General features: G+C 40.1%; 1 protein-coding gene across 1 annotated transcript in view; it reads left to right on the top strand.

Annotated features, from left to right (window-relative positions):
- Positions 1–18,475, top strand: part of LOC114054412 (WD repeat-containing protein 49-like) — a 142,445-nt gene extending 123,970 nt beyond the window's left edge. The window contains exons 12-19 of the mRNA XM_027877599.1: positions 1,535–1,594; positions 5,266–5,431; positions 8,050–8,139; positions 11,632–11,690; positions 11,941–12,082; positions 14,107–14,146; positions 15,661–15,749; positions 18,273–18,475. Of these exons, the coding sequence (XP_027733400.1) occupies positions 1,535–1,594; positions 5,266–5,431; positions 8,050–8,139; positions 11,632–11,690; positions 11,941–12,082; positions 14,107–14,146; positions 15,661–15,749; positions 18,273–18,475 (849 nt within the window). The remainder of the gene's footprint in view (positions 1–1,534; positions 1,595–5,265; positions 5,432–8,049; positions 8,140–11,631; positions 11,691–11,940; positions 12,083–14,106; positions 14,147–15,660; positions 15,750–18,272) is intronic.
- The last annotated feature ends 1,373 nt before the right edge of the window (positions 18,476–19,848 follow it).

Here is a 19,848-nt window from a genome sequence, read left to right as displayed (position 1 = left end):
AAAAAAAACTACCTTGTCCATCTTTTTCTCTCTCTCATAGTCTAGCACAGTACCTCACACATATTATGTACTCAGTAAATGTTTGTTGAATAGAAAACATGTTATATTACCTACTTGTGTGCTAATACATGTCTAGAGGGAAACCAGGTGCAAGGAGAATGAGAAGAATAATTTTTTCCCTTTGAAATGCCAATGAAATTCTTTGAGAATCCAATACAATTAAAGTTATGGTCTTCTTTTCGAAAATGTTTTTGCTAAAGACAAAGACAATATCTTGGCATGGGGGGTAGCAAAGAATTCCCTGGGACAGGGCTCTGAACTTGCCCATTCCATTATCCAAAGGCAATCTCAATCAAAGGCAAGGCAACTGGTGTGCTGAAGGGCACTATTTCCTCTTATCCCAGGGACAAGACCAGCTTTAGTTGTCTCTAGTTTGGTGATGACCAAAGAGTATTCAGAGGCTGATTATCCAGACTATATTTTAACCTGGGCTCTTTGCTTCTCTTCCTGTTACCTCTTGTTCTTATTGTTGCTCGCTGTTCCCGCTATCAAAAGGTGGACCCAGGGAAGATCAAGAAAGCAAAACTCAAATAAATCTATTAGCCACTAGGTAGCAGCTATGAGATAAAGATGCTCATTTTGTTTCTTGTTTTAGTATGTTTTTCAGGGCAGGGGAGAGGGAGAATCATAGATTTAGAGCTGTAAGGGACCTAAGAGGTCACTGAGTCCATTGTCTACATGGGTAGTAATGTGACCAGCAAGGAATCACTAAAAATTAGCACAGTTAGAAAACACATATATGTATGTTTCTCTGCCACTCACATCAGTTAATAGCTTTGTTAATAGACAAGAACAAAACCTTGTCCATCTTTTTCTATGTCTCAGGTCCAGTGAGGTTAAGTAGAGAAAACAGAGAGGTTAAAAATAATGGCAAAAATGAATGGTCAACCTCTTATGCTATGGTTCCATAATACAGTCAGACATAATAGAAAATCAGTTCCAAATCATAAGTTAATTATTCATTTGAAAAATATTCTTTTATTTTAAGATATGAATGCTTCCTTTCTCTATTCACACAACACAAGGTGAAAGAGTATTTTCTGGGAAGACAGGTTTACATTCATTCTCAGGCTTATTGGGGAGCTGATTATCCAGCTTTTTTTAGTGTAAGGCTTGTATTTCAGCTACATTTCTTTTTTGTTTATAGCACAATGTGCAATAAATAGCTGTAGGTGTAATATTGAAGACTGGGCAGTGACTGGCCCACTATCATCAGCATCCTAACAAAAGCTGTCACCAGAAATATGATTTGCTGAAATGCAATTACCTTAATGCTTTTGCACGGCATTGTTTCTCATTTACATGGGCTCAAGGGGACTTTGCTTTGACGTTTTGAAGATTTAAATCAGTGATGGGGACCAGGAAGCTGAATTTTGAAGGGTTAGGAGGTGGGACAGATCCTTCTCTCTGTCACGTGACTGTGTTGACTGCTAGTCTATGTTATGGACAGTCTGTCCTCTGATTTTTGGTGCAGGATTCTCCTTATGACTTCCATCACTTCTGGAAGCCTCAGCCACATTGGTCGGATGATCTAGTAAGTTTTACCTTCAGTTCTTATTCACTCCCTGAAACGTAGGAATAAAAAGGAATGTCTCCTTTGTCCAAGGGAGCCTTGGAACTTCATTGACTTACCTGGGAAAGGAAAAAGTGCCCGAGAATTGTTGGTATGGTGGTGTGCCCTGCTACCCAAGTCCAGCTGATCAAGTTTCCTACTAAAAGGAACTTGTGTTAAATTACTTTATCCCTGAATAGAACTGTTCACATTGAGGTGTTGCCTAGCAAGATAAAGAGCATGCATGCTCCTAGGGTCAGACTGACTGACCTATCATGTTGATGGGCAGAGCTAGAAGCTGATGATGAGGATATCATAGGTGAACTAGGAGACACATACACACTCACTCCAGGGATCCCCCACAAGTATATAGTTGTAAAAATTCAATGCTCTTCCCTTAAATGGTTGTTCAAACTTAGAGGGCACAGGGGTTTCAAATTGCCTGCTTGCCTGTAGGGTTCACAGAATATACTGGAAATAGCATTAGATTCAGAATCAGAAAACTAGGGTTCAAATCTTGGTTCTGACACTTATCTGTGTGACTTTGGGCAAGTCTTCTAACATTTCTGAAGTTCAACATCCTCAACTCCAAAATGAGGAGGTTAGACCACATAATCTCTACAACCCTTTCCAACACTAAATATTAGACCCCATAATCTAATACCCCTCTGCCAGAGGAACTCTTTGTGCTTCATATGAATGAGGACTCTAAATGTCCCTAAGTTCCTAGAAGAGTTACATGATCTTCATGCCTGCTGTCTGAGGGGAGGCAATGTAGTAAGGGGAAAGAACCCTGGACTTGGAAATAGAAATACCATATTTAAATAAAGATTTTGCCATTAAATCAATCAAATACCATTTTCAAGGACCTACCATGTACCAGCTAGGCACTAGGGATATGTAAGAAAAAGTGATACAGTACCAGCCCTCAAGGAGCTTACTCTCTACTTACAACCTGTGTAACCTTGGTCAAGTCACTAAAACCTCTCTATATTGCAGCTTTCTCATTTATAAAGGTGAAACAGAACTAGATAATCTCTCAGGTCCCTTGTACTCCGTCAGTAACACTGTTACTATTCAGGGGTAAACTCATAGCATGCCACATCACTAAGCTAAGCTCCCAAGGAAGACAGGATATTGTTTCTCTCTCTCTCTCTCTCTCTCTCTCTCTCTCTCTCTCTCTCTCTCTCTCTCTCTCTCTCTCTCTCTGTTTCTCTCCCTGTCTCTGTCTCTCTCTCTCTCTTTCCCTTTTCCCTCTGTCTCTCTTCTCCAATTCTCCCCTTCCTCCTCCTATCCTCTCTTCAAAAAGTACAGATTAACCTATAGACTACTAAGCAAATGCTCAATTTTTCTCCAGGGGTGTTCAAGCCCAGTGAAGTGATGGTTACATCGAGGGATACAAACATGGCTGCTCATATAGCCTTGGGCAGTGTTGGAAAAGAGGGGAGGGGAGAGGAAGGGAAGCAGGGAGCATTGGAATAAGGAGGTATATAGCAGCTGACTGGGAATAAATTGTGGGAATAAATAAACTACCTCTGTTTTCCAGATTTCTTTCTTCAGACTTTTTCCTTCCCCACCCCCAACTAGAATTATAGACCTGAAGATACTTTAGAGATCAGCTAGTCCAGCCCATTCATTTTATAGATGAGAAAACTAAATCTCATCTGAGAAAAGTCACTCGTTCACAGACTCACAAATTAGTGGCAGAACTGAATCAAAACATATGTCACCTGACTACCAGGCTACTCAGTGAGTTATCACCCACATGGACACTCTTGGGGTATTTGGAAAAAAATAGGAGTCTCTTCAGAACTGACAAGATCTTCATAGACACATAATAAACTAACTGTCACTCAATGTACCTCCACTGGAAAAGAAGAGATGAGTTAAATAGAGCTAAAGTTTAAACCTGATGTCATAGGAAATCTTTACAACTCTGCAGTGACAATCTTGGAAGATCATTTTTAAATGTCTTTTCTTTCTTAAGGGCTGCCTGCCATCTGACTCAGCCCAGAATAATTAATAGCTTCCTGAGAATCACCTTTTGAAAAGAGCAGATCATTTGAATTCTGATCAGCATGCACTCACCACCACGGTGACCAGGTGGAAAGTATGAAAAGGTTTAGTAATCAGAAGGCTTTGCATGCAGATGGAGGGCTGAGGTTGTTTTCTGAAAGCTGGACCACCTTAGAGAGTTCAGTATTGTGTTGCTCTGTGGCAATCTGCAAGACAAATCACAGTCAGGCTGAGGAGAAAGAAGGCAGCTGAATTTTCATTTCCGTTCATTCTTTCTATGCAAGGAGTTCAAGTGCTCTGTGAATACTACAAGTCAACCGACATAGCAAGAAAGATGGCAGAAATGTTGACTTCATTTGAAAAGTGAGACCAGGGGGTATAATGGGATTTAGAACCAGGAAGAACTGTGGAGATCCTCTATACCACCCCCCTTTTTACAGACAAAGAAACTGAGGCCCGGAGAAGTTATAGGTGACATGGCCATGATTACATAGGAAGTAGGAGGTAAGTAGCAAAAGGCAGAATTCAAATTCATGTAACCCAGACTTCTCTAGGCATACCAAGTTCTAATAGAAAATAGTTCAGTCCTCGCATGTAATATAAGATCTTTTACAAAGGAATATGTTCTTAAAGACATGATCACAAATATAAGAACTTACTCCTCCAATATGTGGGAGGTATAATCCTCCTCCCCCACTGATTCCCAGGTCATCAGGACTCAAACTCACAGGTCTATGAGGATTGCCTCTGGAACCTGAAACTGAGGACAAATAACACAGAACATAAACAAACATCCCCAGGGCCATTCCTTGGAGCAGGAGTGAAAGAGAGAAGTATAGAAAGGGTATTCCTTCCCCTTCTAGTCATTCAGTTCATGGCATCCACACTTGCAGGAGCAGATGAAAGTTGCTCAAAAGAGCATAGCAGACGAAAATGATGGAAAAGAGAGTGAATGGCTCAGTCTCATCGCTGGGCATGCTCAAAGACCCCTCAGGGCCATCTCCACATTAGAACTGGACATGCCCAGAGAGGCCGGAGTTAGATTCAGATGCTCTGACTCCAAATCCAATCCTCTTTCTCTCATACTGAGCTGCCTTTAATCTAAAATCACTGTCTGACCTGAAGAGAGGCAGTAGATTTGTTTTCCTGGATCCATTGTTATTCATTTGTTTCAGACATGTCCAACTCTTCATGACCTCATTTGGGGTTTTCTTGACAGAGATACTGGCGTGGTTTGCACTTTCCTTCTCCAGTTCACTTTAGACATAAGGAAATGGAAGCAAATAGGGTTTAGTGACTTGCCCAGGGTCACACAGCTAGTGAGTATCTGAGGCCAGATTTGAACTCAGGAAGATGAGTCTTTCTGACTCCAGGCCCAGCACTCTATCTACTGTGCCACCTAGATGCCCAAACCACTAGACTACATTAAACCACACAAGAGACCAGAATAATCCCCTAAACATACGGCTAGTTGTAAAGGAAGGTGTCTTCCTGAATTTTCTCCTTTAGAGCCTCTTTTTGTAGCCCTAGTTCTTAGCACAGAGCATGGCACATAGTGTAGGCAACAAATGTCCATTGATTGATTGACTATTTGCTCAGTCTCACTTTCTCTATCTCCCTACCTACCATTCTTATAGATCCGGGGACACAAGGATGATATCTTATGTGTGGTTCAGTGCCCACCTTCTCTTCTTGCCACCTCTAGCTACGATGGGGAAATTATCATTTGGAATATGATCTCAGGACACATGTATTGCAAGCTAAACACACCTGTCCTTACTCACCCCTCTGAAGACCCAGAAGGTATGTTTAAGGGCAAAGCCTGGTGTTTGAATATACAATGATGCTAGTATTTATATAGTGCTTTAAGGTTTGGAAGGCACTTCACATGTTTTGTCTAATTTGATCTTTACAATAACCCCATCTTGCTCTTACTATTCCCATCTAACAAGTGAACTGAGACTGAGCTCTTACTATTCCCATCTAATAAGTGAACTGAGACTGAGAGATGTTAAATGACTTACCCAAGGTCACACAGCTAAGTGTCTAAAGCCAGATTTGAACATAAGTCTTCCTGACTCTAGGCCCAGTGGTCTATCTATTGAGCCACCTAACTGCCTCTTAAGAAGATTTAGACTTGGAATCAAATTTGTCTGGTGGACCAGGGTCTGTTGTAGAGCCCAGTCAACTTCCTTATTACTTCAAAGAATACTACTATCCACCCACTTACCCAAGCTTCCAACTAAGTGTCATCCTTAACTTCTTTCTTTCTTTCACAGCCTGTAACCAGCCTGTTGCCAAGTCTTTTTAATTCTACCTTCACAACATCTCTGAAATAGACCATTTTCTTATACTGCAACCACTCTGGTATAGACTCTTAACACCTCACGCAAGGATTATTGCGATAGCCTGCTGGTTGGTATCCTTGCCTCAGGTCTCTCCTCACATCATCAGTCCATCCTTCACTCAGATATCAAAGTGATTGTCTTAGAGTGCAGATCTATCTGGTTCTCTCTCTCTCTCTCTCTCTCTCTCTCTCTCTCTCTCCTCTTCTCTCCTCTCCTCTCCTCTCTCTTTCTCCCTCTCTCTTCTCTCTTCTCTCTCTCTCCCTCCCTCCCTATTCTCTCTTCTCTCTTTTCTCTCCTCTCTCTCTCTCTCTCTCTCTCTCTCTCTCTCTCTCTCACACACACACACACACACACACACAATAAGCTCCAGTGGTTCCTTATTATCCTCCAGGATCAAATATAAAGTCATTTGTTTGGCTATTAAAGCTCTTCATAATCTTGTCCCTCCTACTCTTCCAGTCTTCTTTCACTTACATCCCCTCCACACTCTGCAATCTAGTGATACTAGCCTCCTTGCTGTTCCTCATAGAAGCCCATCTCCCAACTCCAGGCATTTTCACTATCTGTTTTCCATGGTTAGAAAGCTCTCCTTCCTCATCTCTATCTCCTGAATTTCCTGGCTTCCTTAAATCTCAGCTAAAATTCTAGTGCATAGTTCCTTAAAGGTATGGATGTTTTTTACGCCTTTTCTTTGTATCCTCAGCACATAGCACAGTGTCTAGCACATAGTAAGTGCTTAATACATGCTTGTTCGCTGGCTGACTAATGTAGCCCATACCTGGGAATAGTAACCATTAGGGAGAAGGCAAAATTCATAAATTCAATGGAGATTTTTAAAAAGATGTCACTGGATCTAAAGTATGGAGATCTGGATTGTAGTCCTGACCTTGCTATTTATTATCTGAGTGACCTTTGTGGAGTTATTTCATCTCTCTGAGCCTCCTTCATGTATGAAATAGAAGTAACTATCTTTACAAGACCTACTTTCCAATGATGTTATAAGGAAAGTGGTATATAAATCTCATAGCATTGAAGAAATATGAGTGATTATATTATTGCCAAAATTATATTACATAATAAAACGTAAAGGAAACAAAAGCTCTGGAAGGAGAAGGGTTATTAACACTGTCATAAAGTAGGTGAGATTTGTCTTCAATGTTTGGTTCATCCTATTTTAGTTCCTGCCCTGACCCTTCAGATCTCCCATTAGCAGAAACTCATTTGTTCAGTCCTCTCTTCCTATCTCATGGTCTATCACATTAGGGCTACCTTGGCTGGGTGGGTGAATGTTCCAAACCTTCTCCATCTCCTATTAACCACCACCGCTAACTCTCCTGGTAATGTGACTAGTTCTCTCAGAGCCCTAACTCTACTACAGTGATAATAGATTAATGCATTTACACTCAGTATTATATTAACAAACAGGAAAAGACTTGTTATTGATGTGGGAGTTATCCCTGGCTCAGCTGTGTGTATATAGTCAGACCACTGACTCATCAAAAAAGTCAAATTAGTTTAAAAGAAAAGTCAAGAAGAAGAAAAAAAGATATGGCATGCAATTGTCTATAAAATGGGGATGTTAATACAGCTGGGTAGTGCAGTGTATAGTGTTAGATTTGGAGTTATGAAGGCTTGAGACGAAGATTTGAAAGATCTGGAGGATTTCTGTCTTTTGGATTGACCATTAGCTCAACTATTGACTATATCCCTTGTATGACTTGTATCCCTTGAATTCTATCCTTTTTCCCATTGAAGGGGAAGAAAATCCAAGGAAATCACTATTTTCCATAACTGGAGCCTCCTCAAGAGGGCTGAAGATGGGAGCAGTGGTACTAGGAATGCCCCTTAGCTCAATTTTGCCCATTAGCATTCATATTTTGGCTGGACCCCATGGCTACTGGGCAAATAACTGTTGGTCAGACCATTAGATCAGTCAGCATTGCAATCAGCATGGCCAAAGGAGCTGCTTCCTCACCTTCATCAGCTGTCATATTTGCAGGAGGTAATCCTGGGAACAATTCTGTTTGCAGATAGATGTGTGTTTTATGCCTTTCTCCCTATCTCATGTTACAGACAGAAGTGTTTCTCATCTCACATTCCTAAAGACCCGTGCAGCCAAATTTGAATCAAAAGCTGCTTCTCTCATTTCCAATGGGCCCCAAGGTAAGAACAGGAAATGTCATCAAAATAGCTGTTTCTCTTATAAATTGATTTTCCTTCAGCAGTTTACCAAAGACACATTTTGCAAGGAACAGCCCTGAACATATTTACTAGGTACCCACTGATTTCCTGCTATGGCCCATCCTATTTTGATGGATGCTTGACTGGCTAGACTCCCCTATTAGCAGGAAGAAGCTAGACAGTTAATTCTAGAGGCCTGTTCACACGACATATCCCTTCACATCAAATATCTCTTAACAAGCAAGTCCAGATGCCTTGAGTCACGCATCTATCTTCTGGTTATCCCTGGGTAGGGGCAGGGTGAATTGAATACCAAGTTAGAGTAAGCATAAAGGGCAGCCTTACAGGGAGAAAGATGTCACAAGAAGACCAAAAGTAGCCTGAGGCATATACATAAAAGAGGCAAGTAACAAGGCAGGATGGCTCTTTGCCTTGGCAATAATGGGAGCTTAGGGCTTGAGATCTTATCTAGCACTCACTGTCTGGGTGAGGCCCAGTTACGTATATCCTAGGGATGACTCGATCTCCAGCCTCTGCTCTGTAGCATCTCTGCCCAACCTGGATTGGGAACCACGAGTTCTTATCCTGGAAAGAGGAGTAGAGAATTTTATGTAGCTTGAGGGTAAAGAATGGCCAGTTAATTTCTAAGCATGTGTCAGGGTGGGGAGTGTGCCCCATTTGGAAAATCCGATAAATGAAAATACTAACCTGAAAAGGATAATTAGGTTCAAAGCTTCTTCAGAGAGTTTCTCTAGGAGGAGGAAGCTTTGGAGCATAAGCTCTTGTATTTGAAATACAAAGTAATAGAATGTTAGAGTTGGAAGGGACTTTAGAAATCTTGTCCTCATCTAACAGACGAGGAAACTGAGGTTCAGAGAGAGGAAATAAAATAATCAGAGATATAAAAGTTCAAAGCACACACCATTTCCAGAACACATCTGAAAGTGCATTTATATAAGAAACTTTAAAAATAAACTAATATTGTCAAGTAATTAATCCCACTCTCCTATGTCTCCAACTGAAGCTGACTGCAGAACTCACCTTCTTCTGGAAACTTATCCTGATTAACTGGGAGTATATGTCAACACATGCCTTCCAATGGTGCAATGGCCACTCCTCCATACCTTTCATCCTGTGCAATACTTGCTCAATACCCAAAGTGCTAGAGGCCGTCCTCTCATTCTTTTTCACTGTATGGAAGCCAGTTCAGCATCCAGGCTGCCCATCTGTAATTACTCATACACAATGCATCACCAACCCAGCTCCTTTTCCAGTCATACATTCCCTGGATTATATCCTTTATGCCACCTCCTGTGCATGGGTCATTGTGGGCAATATGTTGCAGCCTAGTTATACCCACCATTGCCTTTGAGTCACCTTCACCTTTAATTCTCCTGCCAGAAGTCTCTCTCCTCTCCAACCCATCATCCACACATATGCCAAAGTGTTTTCCTAACATATGAGTCAGATGTTGTCGCTCCCCTACTCACTAAGTTCCAGTGGTTCTCTATTACCCGTTGGAATAAATTATACCTCCTCTGTTTGGCATTTAAAGTCCTTCCCTACATGGGTCCATCCTACCTTTGGGTGCTTTCTCCCCTTCACATATTCTACATTCTAACAAAACTGGCTTTCTGCCACTCCTAAGATACGCCATCTCTCATCTCCATACTTTTGCACTGGCTGTTCTCCATGCCTGTCACCTCTGCCTCTTAGAATCCCCAGCTTCCTTCAAGGAGCAGCTTAAGCAGCCTCCACGAAGTCGTCTTCATGAAGCCTTTCCTAATCTCTCCGTTATCAGTGTTCTCTCATTACCTTATACCTCTCTTATATACAGGTGTAACAAAAGTCTTAGTTCAGTAATTAAAACTGCAACTTGGGATATCCTGTATATTTTGATTATACTTTTACATGCACACATTGTCTCCCCTAAGTAGAGTGGAAACTTCCCAAGGGCAGGAATTGTTTCATTTTTGTCAAGCAGTGCTTAGAACATAGTAGGTACTTAGTAAATGCTTGGTAATTGATTCGAAGGTTGACAACTGAATCAAACCACCTGGAGAATATTTGTGATAAGTAAATAAATGATTAAATGAATGAATGAATAAATAAATAATAGATAGATAGATGTGTGTATATGTAGTTATCCCTTCTATATCATGAGGACTAGGGATGCGATGCTCCTGTGATCTGGAAAATCTGCACAAAAAATTTGTCCCTCCTTTCATACCAGAGAAGAAGTTTGAATTTTTTTCTTTTTCTTTTATGGGGTGTTTACAGTACCTTACTGTAAAATTTGGGTTGAGTATTTGGTCATAGGCTCTGTGTCATCTACTGGCCTTTGCATGCCATCTGTGACCTCCACAAAACTCCACAAAATTCCCATTTAATTTCTTATGCCAACTCACAATATATTGAAACTGCAATGGGAAAAGTCACAATGTGGTAGGGATAACTGTGTGTGTGTGTGTGTATACATATATAAATATATGTTATATATATATATATATACACACACATATGTATATATACACACATATATACACATACATATATGTGTGCATATACTTATGCATATGAGTGCTGTATGTCACATGTATGACATATGATATACAAATGTATAGATATATGCATATGCAAATATATAGATATATGAATTTTTCTGTAGGGTAGCTGCCTAAAACACTGAGATATTTGGGAGTAAGGATTAGGGAGAGGGGATTCAGAACTTCATATCATGACTGATGAAGAGCTTGTCTTTTGATTAAAACAACAACAACACAAACAAAAAATGCATCGGAAGTCCTTCTCCATCTTGATTCATTAGAATATGAGCTTCTTGGAAGGCCCAGGTATTATTTACTCAGAATAGCCTCTTGCACATTGTGGGGACTCAATAATCACACTAGGGTAGAAAGTACCCTAGATGAGGAAGGAGTCAGAAGACCTGTGCTCTAGGCAGAGCTCTGCCATGTACTAGCTGTCTAATGTACTAGCTGTCTAATATACTAGCTGTAGTGGCCAGCCATTCATCCCCTCCAAGCTCCCATTCAATCATCTCCAAGGCAATATGTAAACTATAATGATGCCTACTTTACAGAGCTTTAGTGAGGATCCAGTGGTAGAATACTAAGACACTCTGTGAACTGTTCAATGCCATACAATCTAAGGGGGTATTACACTGAGTCAGGGACCTGGGAGTTCATCCACATGGGAGAGAACTAACTCCCTCTTCTACATATTGGAGCCTGTCTAAAATTGATGGTTTTAGAGTTACCAGAGACCCAGAGAGGTTTAAGTGACTTATTCAGGTCCACCCAGCTAGAAAGTCTCAGCAGCGAGATTTGACTGCAGATCGTCCTAGCTCCAAGAGCTTCACTCTGCCCACTGTGCCATACTTCCTCACACTAGAGTTATCCCGTATAAAAATTAATGAAAATTCATTTGACATTCTTAATTCCCCTTCTGTCACAGGTTCTGTTATTTTCTGGAGTCTGTTCAGTGGGGCCCAGCTCATAGCCAGCTTCATACCTGTAAGTTGGACAGAACCATTTTAAAGAATGTTTTTAAAAAATCAATCTTGCCTGGCTTTTAACAGTTTTCAGAAGGCATAGACTGCCTGCTTTATTTGAACTTGAGAATATTTTTCCTGATTCTCCAGCACTGATACAGGCAGAGTAATGAATTATCATTTTAAATGGTTTCAGACAGCATATAATAAGCTACTGTTTGGTAAAAATGAATGGTCTTTTAATGAGCACCATGTATTTGTATTCATTCCAGTCCAGAGGAAAATCCCAGATCAGCAGCATGGTGGTGACGACAGGAGACACCTGTGCCTATGTGGCAGACAAGCTGGGTTATGTATACATCTATGATATCAGGGACTATGCCCTTGAGGGACCTGAGCAAGAACCACCCAAAAGTAGGACTTTTTTTCAGGGGTCTTTTTTTTTTTTAAAGAATATTGTGGTCCAAGTAGTTTTTGGGAGGAAAGAACAGATTATCAATCAGTCAGTCAAGAAGCATTTATTAAGTGCTCTCTGTGTTCCAGATACTATGATAAATCCTGGGGATACAAAGAATGGCAAAAACAAGGTCCCTGCCTTCAGAGACTTCCTAGTCTAATTGGGGAGGTTACATGTAAATAACTAGGTACTGACAAAATATGGAGAGAGTAAATGGAAGGTAACCTCAGAGAGAAAGGGAATAGTATGTGGTGGTGTAGAGGAGCTAGAAAGACCTCCTGCAAAAGGTTAGATTTGAGCTGAGTTTTGAAGGAAGTCAGGGAGAGTGAGGAAGGAGAGTATTTCAGGCATACGAGACAGCCATTGTAAAGGTGTGGAGATGGAGCGTCTTATACAAACAATAGCAATGAGGCTAGCATAGCTAAATCAAAAGGTATAGCGAAAAGAGTAAAGTGTAAAAAGACTGGAAAGGTAGGAAGGGGCCAGGTTGTGAAGGGCTTTGAAAATTCAACAGAAGACTTTATATTTGATCCCGGAGGTAATAGGGAGCCAATGGAATTTGTTGAATTGGGGGGAGGGGCAATGACATGGTTAGACTTGCACTTTAGGAAAATCACTTTGCCAGCTGAGTGGAGGACATATTGGAGTGGCAAGAGACAAGGCGAAGAATCTAATTAGCTATTACAATAGACCAGGCCAGAGATGATGAGAACTTTGAATTTCAAACCTCTCTTGCACATAATTGCCACTCACTATCTTCCCCTTTTCTTTTCTAATCCCTGCTTTTCTTCACGGAAAGCATCCATAGTAAGGTTTCTTTGTTTTTTTTAAAGCTTTTACTGATATTTTATTTTTACATAACCTTCATTTAAAAATATATCTCTTTCCCTCCCCTACCCAGACATCTACTTTCTGAAACAATAGAAAAAGAAAGGATCAAGAGGGAAGAAATTCAGCAAAATTTACCATTACATTGACTAAGTACGATGGTGCATGCTATGTTCTACACCCATGGTCTCCCACCTCTTCAAAGGAAGGAGGAAGGAGCATTTTCTAAACTTTTTTTAGGACTAAGCTTTGTCATTATAATTAAACTGCATTTGTTTTAATTTGTTTCCATTTATACCGTTTTAGTCATTGTAGTTATTTTCCTGGTTCTACTTCCTTCACTTTGCATCAGTTCACATAATTTGGGAAGCATCCCTAGTTGTCATTCAAATTAGAATCTAGAATTCTGCCTTACCTTTCTGTCATTCACCATCACTCACCCTGGGCAAATGGCTATTTGCAAGACTATTTTTGAAATGAAAATTTTAATTAAGTGACAACCTAATGTGCAATGAAAAAAATCCGTCATTGACCAGAACTAGCATATGAGCATCTTGAGAGTATGAACTGTATTCCATACTTCTTTGTATCTCTCTGACCCCATTGCCCTGTGCCTTACATAAAGCAGGCACTAAAAAAGAAATGAATGTTGAATGAAGAGAAAATAGCAGATTTTGCTCATTTGTCCTGGCCCCTGTCCTTAGCCCCTTGCCCATCTCCTCTATGGACTCACTTGGTTTTGACCTAGCCATGCGGTTTCAGACCAGAGGTTTAAGTAAGGTTCAGGAATCCTAGATTAGTGGCCCTAGTCTCCTCTCATGGATGGGTCCTGAATCTCAGAGGCTCAGTCCAGAAAGTCTGCTTAGGAAATGGTGGTTCTTGTTGTTGGTCATGATGCCCATGAGGAAAGCCTGGTTAGAATGTATTACTTAGGTCCACGTGAGTCCAAATCTCTTTCAAAGGAACCGGTATGAAATTCTTGTCTTTCTGCTTTTTTTTTTTTTTGTCCAGGTTTTACCTCCATTTTTCTTTGTCTTTAGAGCCATAGGTGAAGGATGTGAAATGACTTCACGTGTTAATTGTAATAGGAAACAAATAAATCAATGGGTTTTTGGTCTCATTTTATTTAGATATATTCTTTATATTGCTACAGATGTCAAGTTCTGGCGAGCCCATGTTAATGCACTAACATCGTGAGTATCTATCTGTAGCTTAGAAAAGCTGGAGGAAAATAATATCCTGTTTATTTAACACCATTCTTACAAGGAGGGAAAGGGAACAAGCGTTTACTAAGTGACCTCTATGTGCTAGTTACTGTGCTAAGCTCCTTACAAATAGTATCTCATCTGATCCTCACAACAATCCTGGGAGATAGGTGCTATTATTATCTACATTTTACAGTAGGCACATTGCTCTTTCTACTGTATCTTCTAGCTAGCAGCTAAAAGAATTTTTCCAGCTTTTCTCTCATTTATCATTTCAACATCCCTCTTGTGGGAAGAGCAGCTGGGTGGTGCGGTGGATAGAAGTACCAGACCTGGAGTCAAGAAGACCTGAATTCAAGTCTAACCTCACTTACTAGCTATGTGACTGTGGGCAAGTTACTTAACTCTGTTTGCCTCAGTTTCTTCACCTGTAAAATGAGCTAGAGAAGAAAATGGCAAACCACTCCAGTATTTTTGCTAAGAAAATCCCAAATGGAGACAAGAAGGGTTGGACATGATTGAAACAACTGAATAACAACAACAAACCAGTGAGGAAATTAGTCTTATCCTTGTTTTTCTGACAAAGTAATAGACACAAACTTTTCTCCACAACACTAAAACTAGTTGTTCAACAATGTTCTCTATTTCCTTGACTCCCTCTGAATTAATGGATATTGGTTTTCAGTAGTAGTAATAGTAATAATATCTAGCTTTCACATGGCACTTAAAGGTTTGCAAAGTACTTTACAAATATTATCTCATTTTAACCATTGATATTTTAAGTGATTTGTCTTATCTCCCCTATTTGATGGTAATCTCCTTGGGAACATTTGTATTCCCAGATGCCTTATGGGACCTGAATGTAGAGGATATTTCATAAATGTTTGCTACATGAAATTTGTTGAATTACACTAGGAGTCAATGGCAAAGCTTGAACTAATTCTCAATTCTGGATTTTTTCCACTAGACCAGAAGACTATTTCTTAGCTAACAACTATTTCTTAGTTGTTTGCAGGGTGCTTTCTTTGATTATTTGATATTTGAGGCCAGGATATAATTGGAGGAGGATGTATCCTAGGAGATACTGAAAGAAGTGGAGCTGTGCTAGAAGAAATTGCACAATTTAAGAGATTACTTGTGGCTCATGTTTCCTTGTATTGTGGGATATGCTAACTGTGTGACTATGGGCTTAACCTATCTGGGCCTCCATTTCTTCATCTGTAAAATGGAGATAATAACACCTTCAATGGGTGCCTACTTCATAGGGTTGCTTTGAGGCTCATGTGGGATTATGTATAGAAAACATTTTGCAAAGCTTAAAGCATTATATTTGTGTCAGCCATGATTCTTACTCTTATTATTGTTATTATTAAAGGACTGTTGACTTATTGATTCCATGATCCTCTGATTCTTGGTCTCATTTAGTTGACGGTTATCATCCTAGAAAAATCTCTCTGCTTTCTTATAGTGAATTTATCATCTGTTTCTTTTCTTTTCATTAGCTTAGAGCTGATAGAGAAAGAAAAGGCTCTATTGTCTTCCTCCGTTGACTGTACAGTTCGTCTATGGAGCATGGATGGAGAGTACATAGGTATGGAATTTCCACACCCACCTATGCAGAAGATCAGGTTTAGTGTGAGACACACATACACTGTTTCCTAGAAGAAGGGCTGAAAACCACCTGAGGAAATCATTTCCTGGGGGAACAAAATCTAACTCCACTTGGCCAATGTGGGAATCCCTCAGACAGTTAAGCTGAGAAATCCAGTTAGACTGATGGTGATAAGTTTTGTTGGGAATTGTATTTCTACAGATGAGAATATTTGAAATCTAGAAACAACTTGAAAGAAAACATCTGATTAAGACCATCATCTTATTTAAGGATTTGTTACCTCTGGCTGATGAATCTTTTGTAATTTTGATTTGATCACTCCTTTGCCAAATTATATTTTATAAGGTATCATCCTTATTTGTATACATTATGTCTCCCCCTCCTCCATTAGAGTGTAAGTTCCTTCTCTCATCTTTGAATCTCCTCTAAAATTTATCACAGTGTAGATAAGAAGTATTGAGTAAATATTTGTAGCTGTTTCATTTAGCCTGGAACCCCTTCAACACAAATAGCAAGAGTAGACAAGTAATTATAGATTTCAAATTAATAATGGCAGTTTTCACCTATTTGAAGAGCCATAACTAAGGTGGGTTTACTGGGACTTTGCCCATGGGTGCTGAAATTTAGATGACATTGACAGCACATAAGATTCTTCAATGAGCTGAGAAACTTAGAAATTATCAAGAATCCCTAGGTGACCTCCTAGGCAACCCAGTACCACTCTGTGGCCTTCCCAACCAAGCAGCAGCTTACTCAAAAGTATCTACTGGTATCTTGAATTTTCTGTCTCTGTATCTCCTGCTTCCCATGAGGCAGTGTCCTGAAATAAAAACCACAAAAACAATAATACCAACTAGCATTTATATAGTGCTTTAAGGTGTGCAAAACACTTTACAAATAATATCTCATTCAATCCTCCCAGTAATCAGGGAGGTACTCTTATTATTCCAATTTTATAGATGAGGAAACTGAGGCAGACAGAGATTAAATGGCATGTCCAGCATCATATAGCTAGCAATTGTCTGAAGCTTGATTTGAATTCCAGTCTTCTTCATTCTAGGTCCAGCTCTCCATCCACTGCACCACCTAGCTGAATCTGAAGTTGAAGTCTCTTTCTAAGTCACCTCACACTCCCAACTGAATTTTGTCTTAAAGTTCATTTGAAAGGCACATTTTTAAGCTGCTTGCTTGTGAGGCAATTTTGAGTGCTTGCCTCAGGTGCCCTAATGGCTGGTTATAGCTCTGCATATTTGCTCTCATCCCTGTTCCTAAGCTCAAATTCTTGCTTCCTGGCTTGCCTCTTGTCTTCCTCTGAACCTTTCCTCACACTTTTACACAAGTATGGCATAAACCACATTCCTCCTTTCCTTTCAGTTTCCTAGTAAGTTCCTTCTCTAGGAAGTTTTCCTCAGTTAACTTTGCCCCTTTTCAAATATACACAATCCTTGTCCTAATTACTTTAGCATTTTACTTAGGAAATATTTATTAAGTTCTTGCTACATGTAAGGTATTGTACTAGGGACAAAACAAAAAAAAATATGTCCTCATGGAACTTAGACAAAATAAGTACATGAATAAAAATAATGCAATGTAGGCAAGGTGAGAGCATAAAAGAGGTACAAAGATAAAGAGGTGGAAAAGAGAATGATGGTATATTAAAAGAGACTGTCTGGTGTGGAGGATCTGTGTGCATGTTGCCAGTGGGTCGTCTATCTCCTTTATTAATAGGTAACATTTATATAGTGTCTACTATGTGCCAGGCATTGTGTTAAGGGCTTTACAAATTTGATCCTTACAACAATTTGGAAGGTAGGTCTTATTATTATCCCCACAAAGAAAGTGAAGCAAACAGAGGTTAAGTGTTAAGTTAAGAGGTTGCCCAGGGTCACACAGTTAGTAAGTGAGGCCACATTTGAACTCAGGTCTTCATGACAGCAGGCCCATCACTCTACCCACTCTGCCACTAGCTTCACGGCCCTTAAGGCTAGGACTATATCTGTCCTTACTATATCCCATTGAGAACAATCATAATAACATGTTTGTGGGACACTTTCAGTTTGCAAAGCACTTTCACAAGCATCACCTCATGTGAGCCTTGTACCAACTGTTGAAGGCAGACGAGCTCATTTATTCATTCCCATTTTACAGATGAGGACACCAAGGTTAAGTGACATATGGGTGGCAGAGCTAGGACGGGGACCTTCGCCCTCCCAATGTCCTGCCTTTGTTCTTCTATGATCCAACTACATTAATACTGTGGATATTCAGCAGACATGTTGGATGACTTGGATTGTAAATGAAGTTTACTACAATGGTGCTCCTGAGGCCATTTTCCCTGGGATTTTTTTAATATAGAAGTACATACGATGAACTTCAGCGTGGTCAAATAACGAGCCTTAATTGATTATAAAGGAGACACATGGGATCTTAGCACTGAGTCATCCATAATTTGAGAGCAGATGATTTCCTGTCATCTTATTCAATGAGGTTTCTTCCTCTTAGGGACTTTTGGACAGAGTGAGCTCTGGGATGTTTTTACATCTGCCTCCTGGAAGCATCCTATGGTGCCCTATGAAATCCTGATGGATCCACAGAGTATGCCAGTCCATCAAACATTAGCAGAAGATGTTTCATCTCTACAAATTGATCATATGGAGGACGACAAAGGAATTCAGGAGAAATCCAGTGCCAAGGTTGGTGCTTGAACTTCCATGCCACTTGTCTTCACTTTAGGGCAACTTTAAAATTAGCATTAGCTCATAGGAGATGGCTAAGTGGTGGAGCGGATAGAGCATTAGGTTTTGAGTCAGGAAGTCCTTGGTTCAAATTCTACCTCAGACATTGACTAGCTGTGTAATGCTGGACAAGTTACTTAATCCATGTTTCCTTATCTGTAAAATAAGGATAAAAATAACATTTATGTCACAGGCTTGTTTTAAGGATCAAATAAGATAATATGTGTAAAGTACTTTTCCAACCTTAAAGTGCTATATAACTATTTATTTACTTATTTAGAGGCGATCAGGGTTAAGTGACCTGCCTAGGGTCACACAGCTAGTAAGTATCTGAGGCCAGATTTGAACTCAGGTCCTCCTGACTCCAAGATCAGTGCTCTATCCACTGTGCCACCTAGCTCCCTCAATATTTATTGTTATTATAAACTCCAGACCTGAAAAAAATTTAGGCAGCTCAAGTAAAAATTCTAATAGAAGCAACTCTTTCCCTCCACCCCCACCCTCTTTAAAGAGACTGGATGGCAAAGCATAGAGGGAATTGACCTTGAAATCAGGAAGACCTGGTTCAAGTTCTGCCTCTGACATATACTTACTGTCTGACCATGGACAAATGACTTAACCTTTCAATGCTCCCAGGCAACAAATTCAAATAGGCAAATTGCAGGTTCCAGCAGCAACTTAGACTTAGCTTCAAATTTGCAGTGGGGTTTGAGGCTGCAGAGCCCCAGATGGAATGGAGCCATGGGGAGCCCTGCAAGGGGGCAGGTCTGCAGAAAGTCCACATTAAGCAAGACCTAGCTGTAGTAACAGGTACCTTGCTGATACGCCTTAGTAGAGGGAGTTTTCACAGCACAGATTCTTTTTTTTTAACCAATTAAATCATGGATCCAAAGAAACAAATGCTGGTTCCACACAAAGATGTCACTATTGACCCACTATCCACAGGGTATGTTATCCCAGTCATTTTTCTAATGCTTGGGATATATTTGTACTGATTGGTTCTTATTCTTTTGCTCAGTTTCCCTAATGACTATTATCCTTGCCTTGTGAGATTATTAGCTGGGGCTCAGGGTGCAGTGTAGTACTCTGATGAAGAAGAAAGTTAAATGTCTTACCTTGGAGTATACTCATGACCCTGACCTCATTAGCACCATGTTAAACCAATTGAGCTAAACCAGTACAGAAATGGGGACTCTAACCATGAATGGACATTCCCAATCACTCAATTCAATTCAGTTTTCAATTCAATAAACGTCAAGAGTTCTGGACCTGGAGTAAGGAAGACCTGGGCTTCTGACACTTAAGCAAACCATAAGTTAGTCACTTAATTTTGCTGAGACTCA

The sequence above is a fragment of the Vombatus ursinus genome, unplaced genomic scaffold, assembly GCF_900497805.2.
Source record: "Vombatus ursinus unplaced genomic scaffold, bare-nosed wombat genome assembly UNPS02014813.1, whole genome shotgun sequence".
Taxonomy (NCBI): domain Eukaryota; kingdom Metazoa; phylum Chordata; class Mammalia; order Diprotodontia; family Vombatidae; genus Vombatus; species Vombatus ursinus.
The sequence above is the reverse complement of the archived record's forward strand: the minus strand, read 5'-3'. Positions and strand labels throughout refer to the sequence as shown.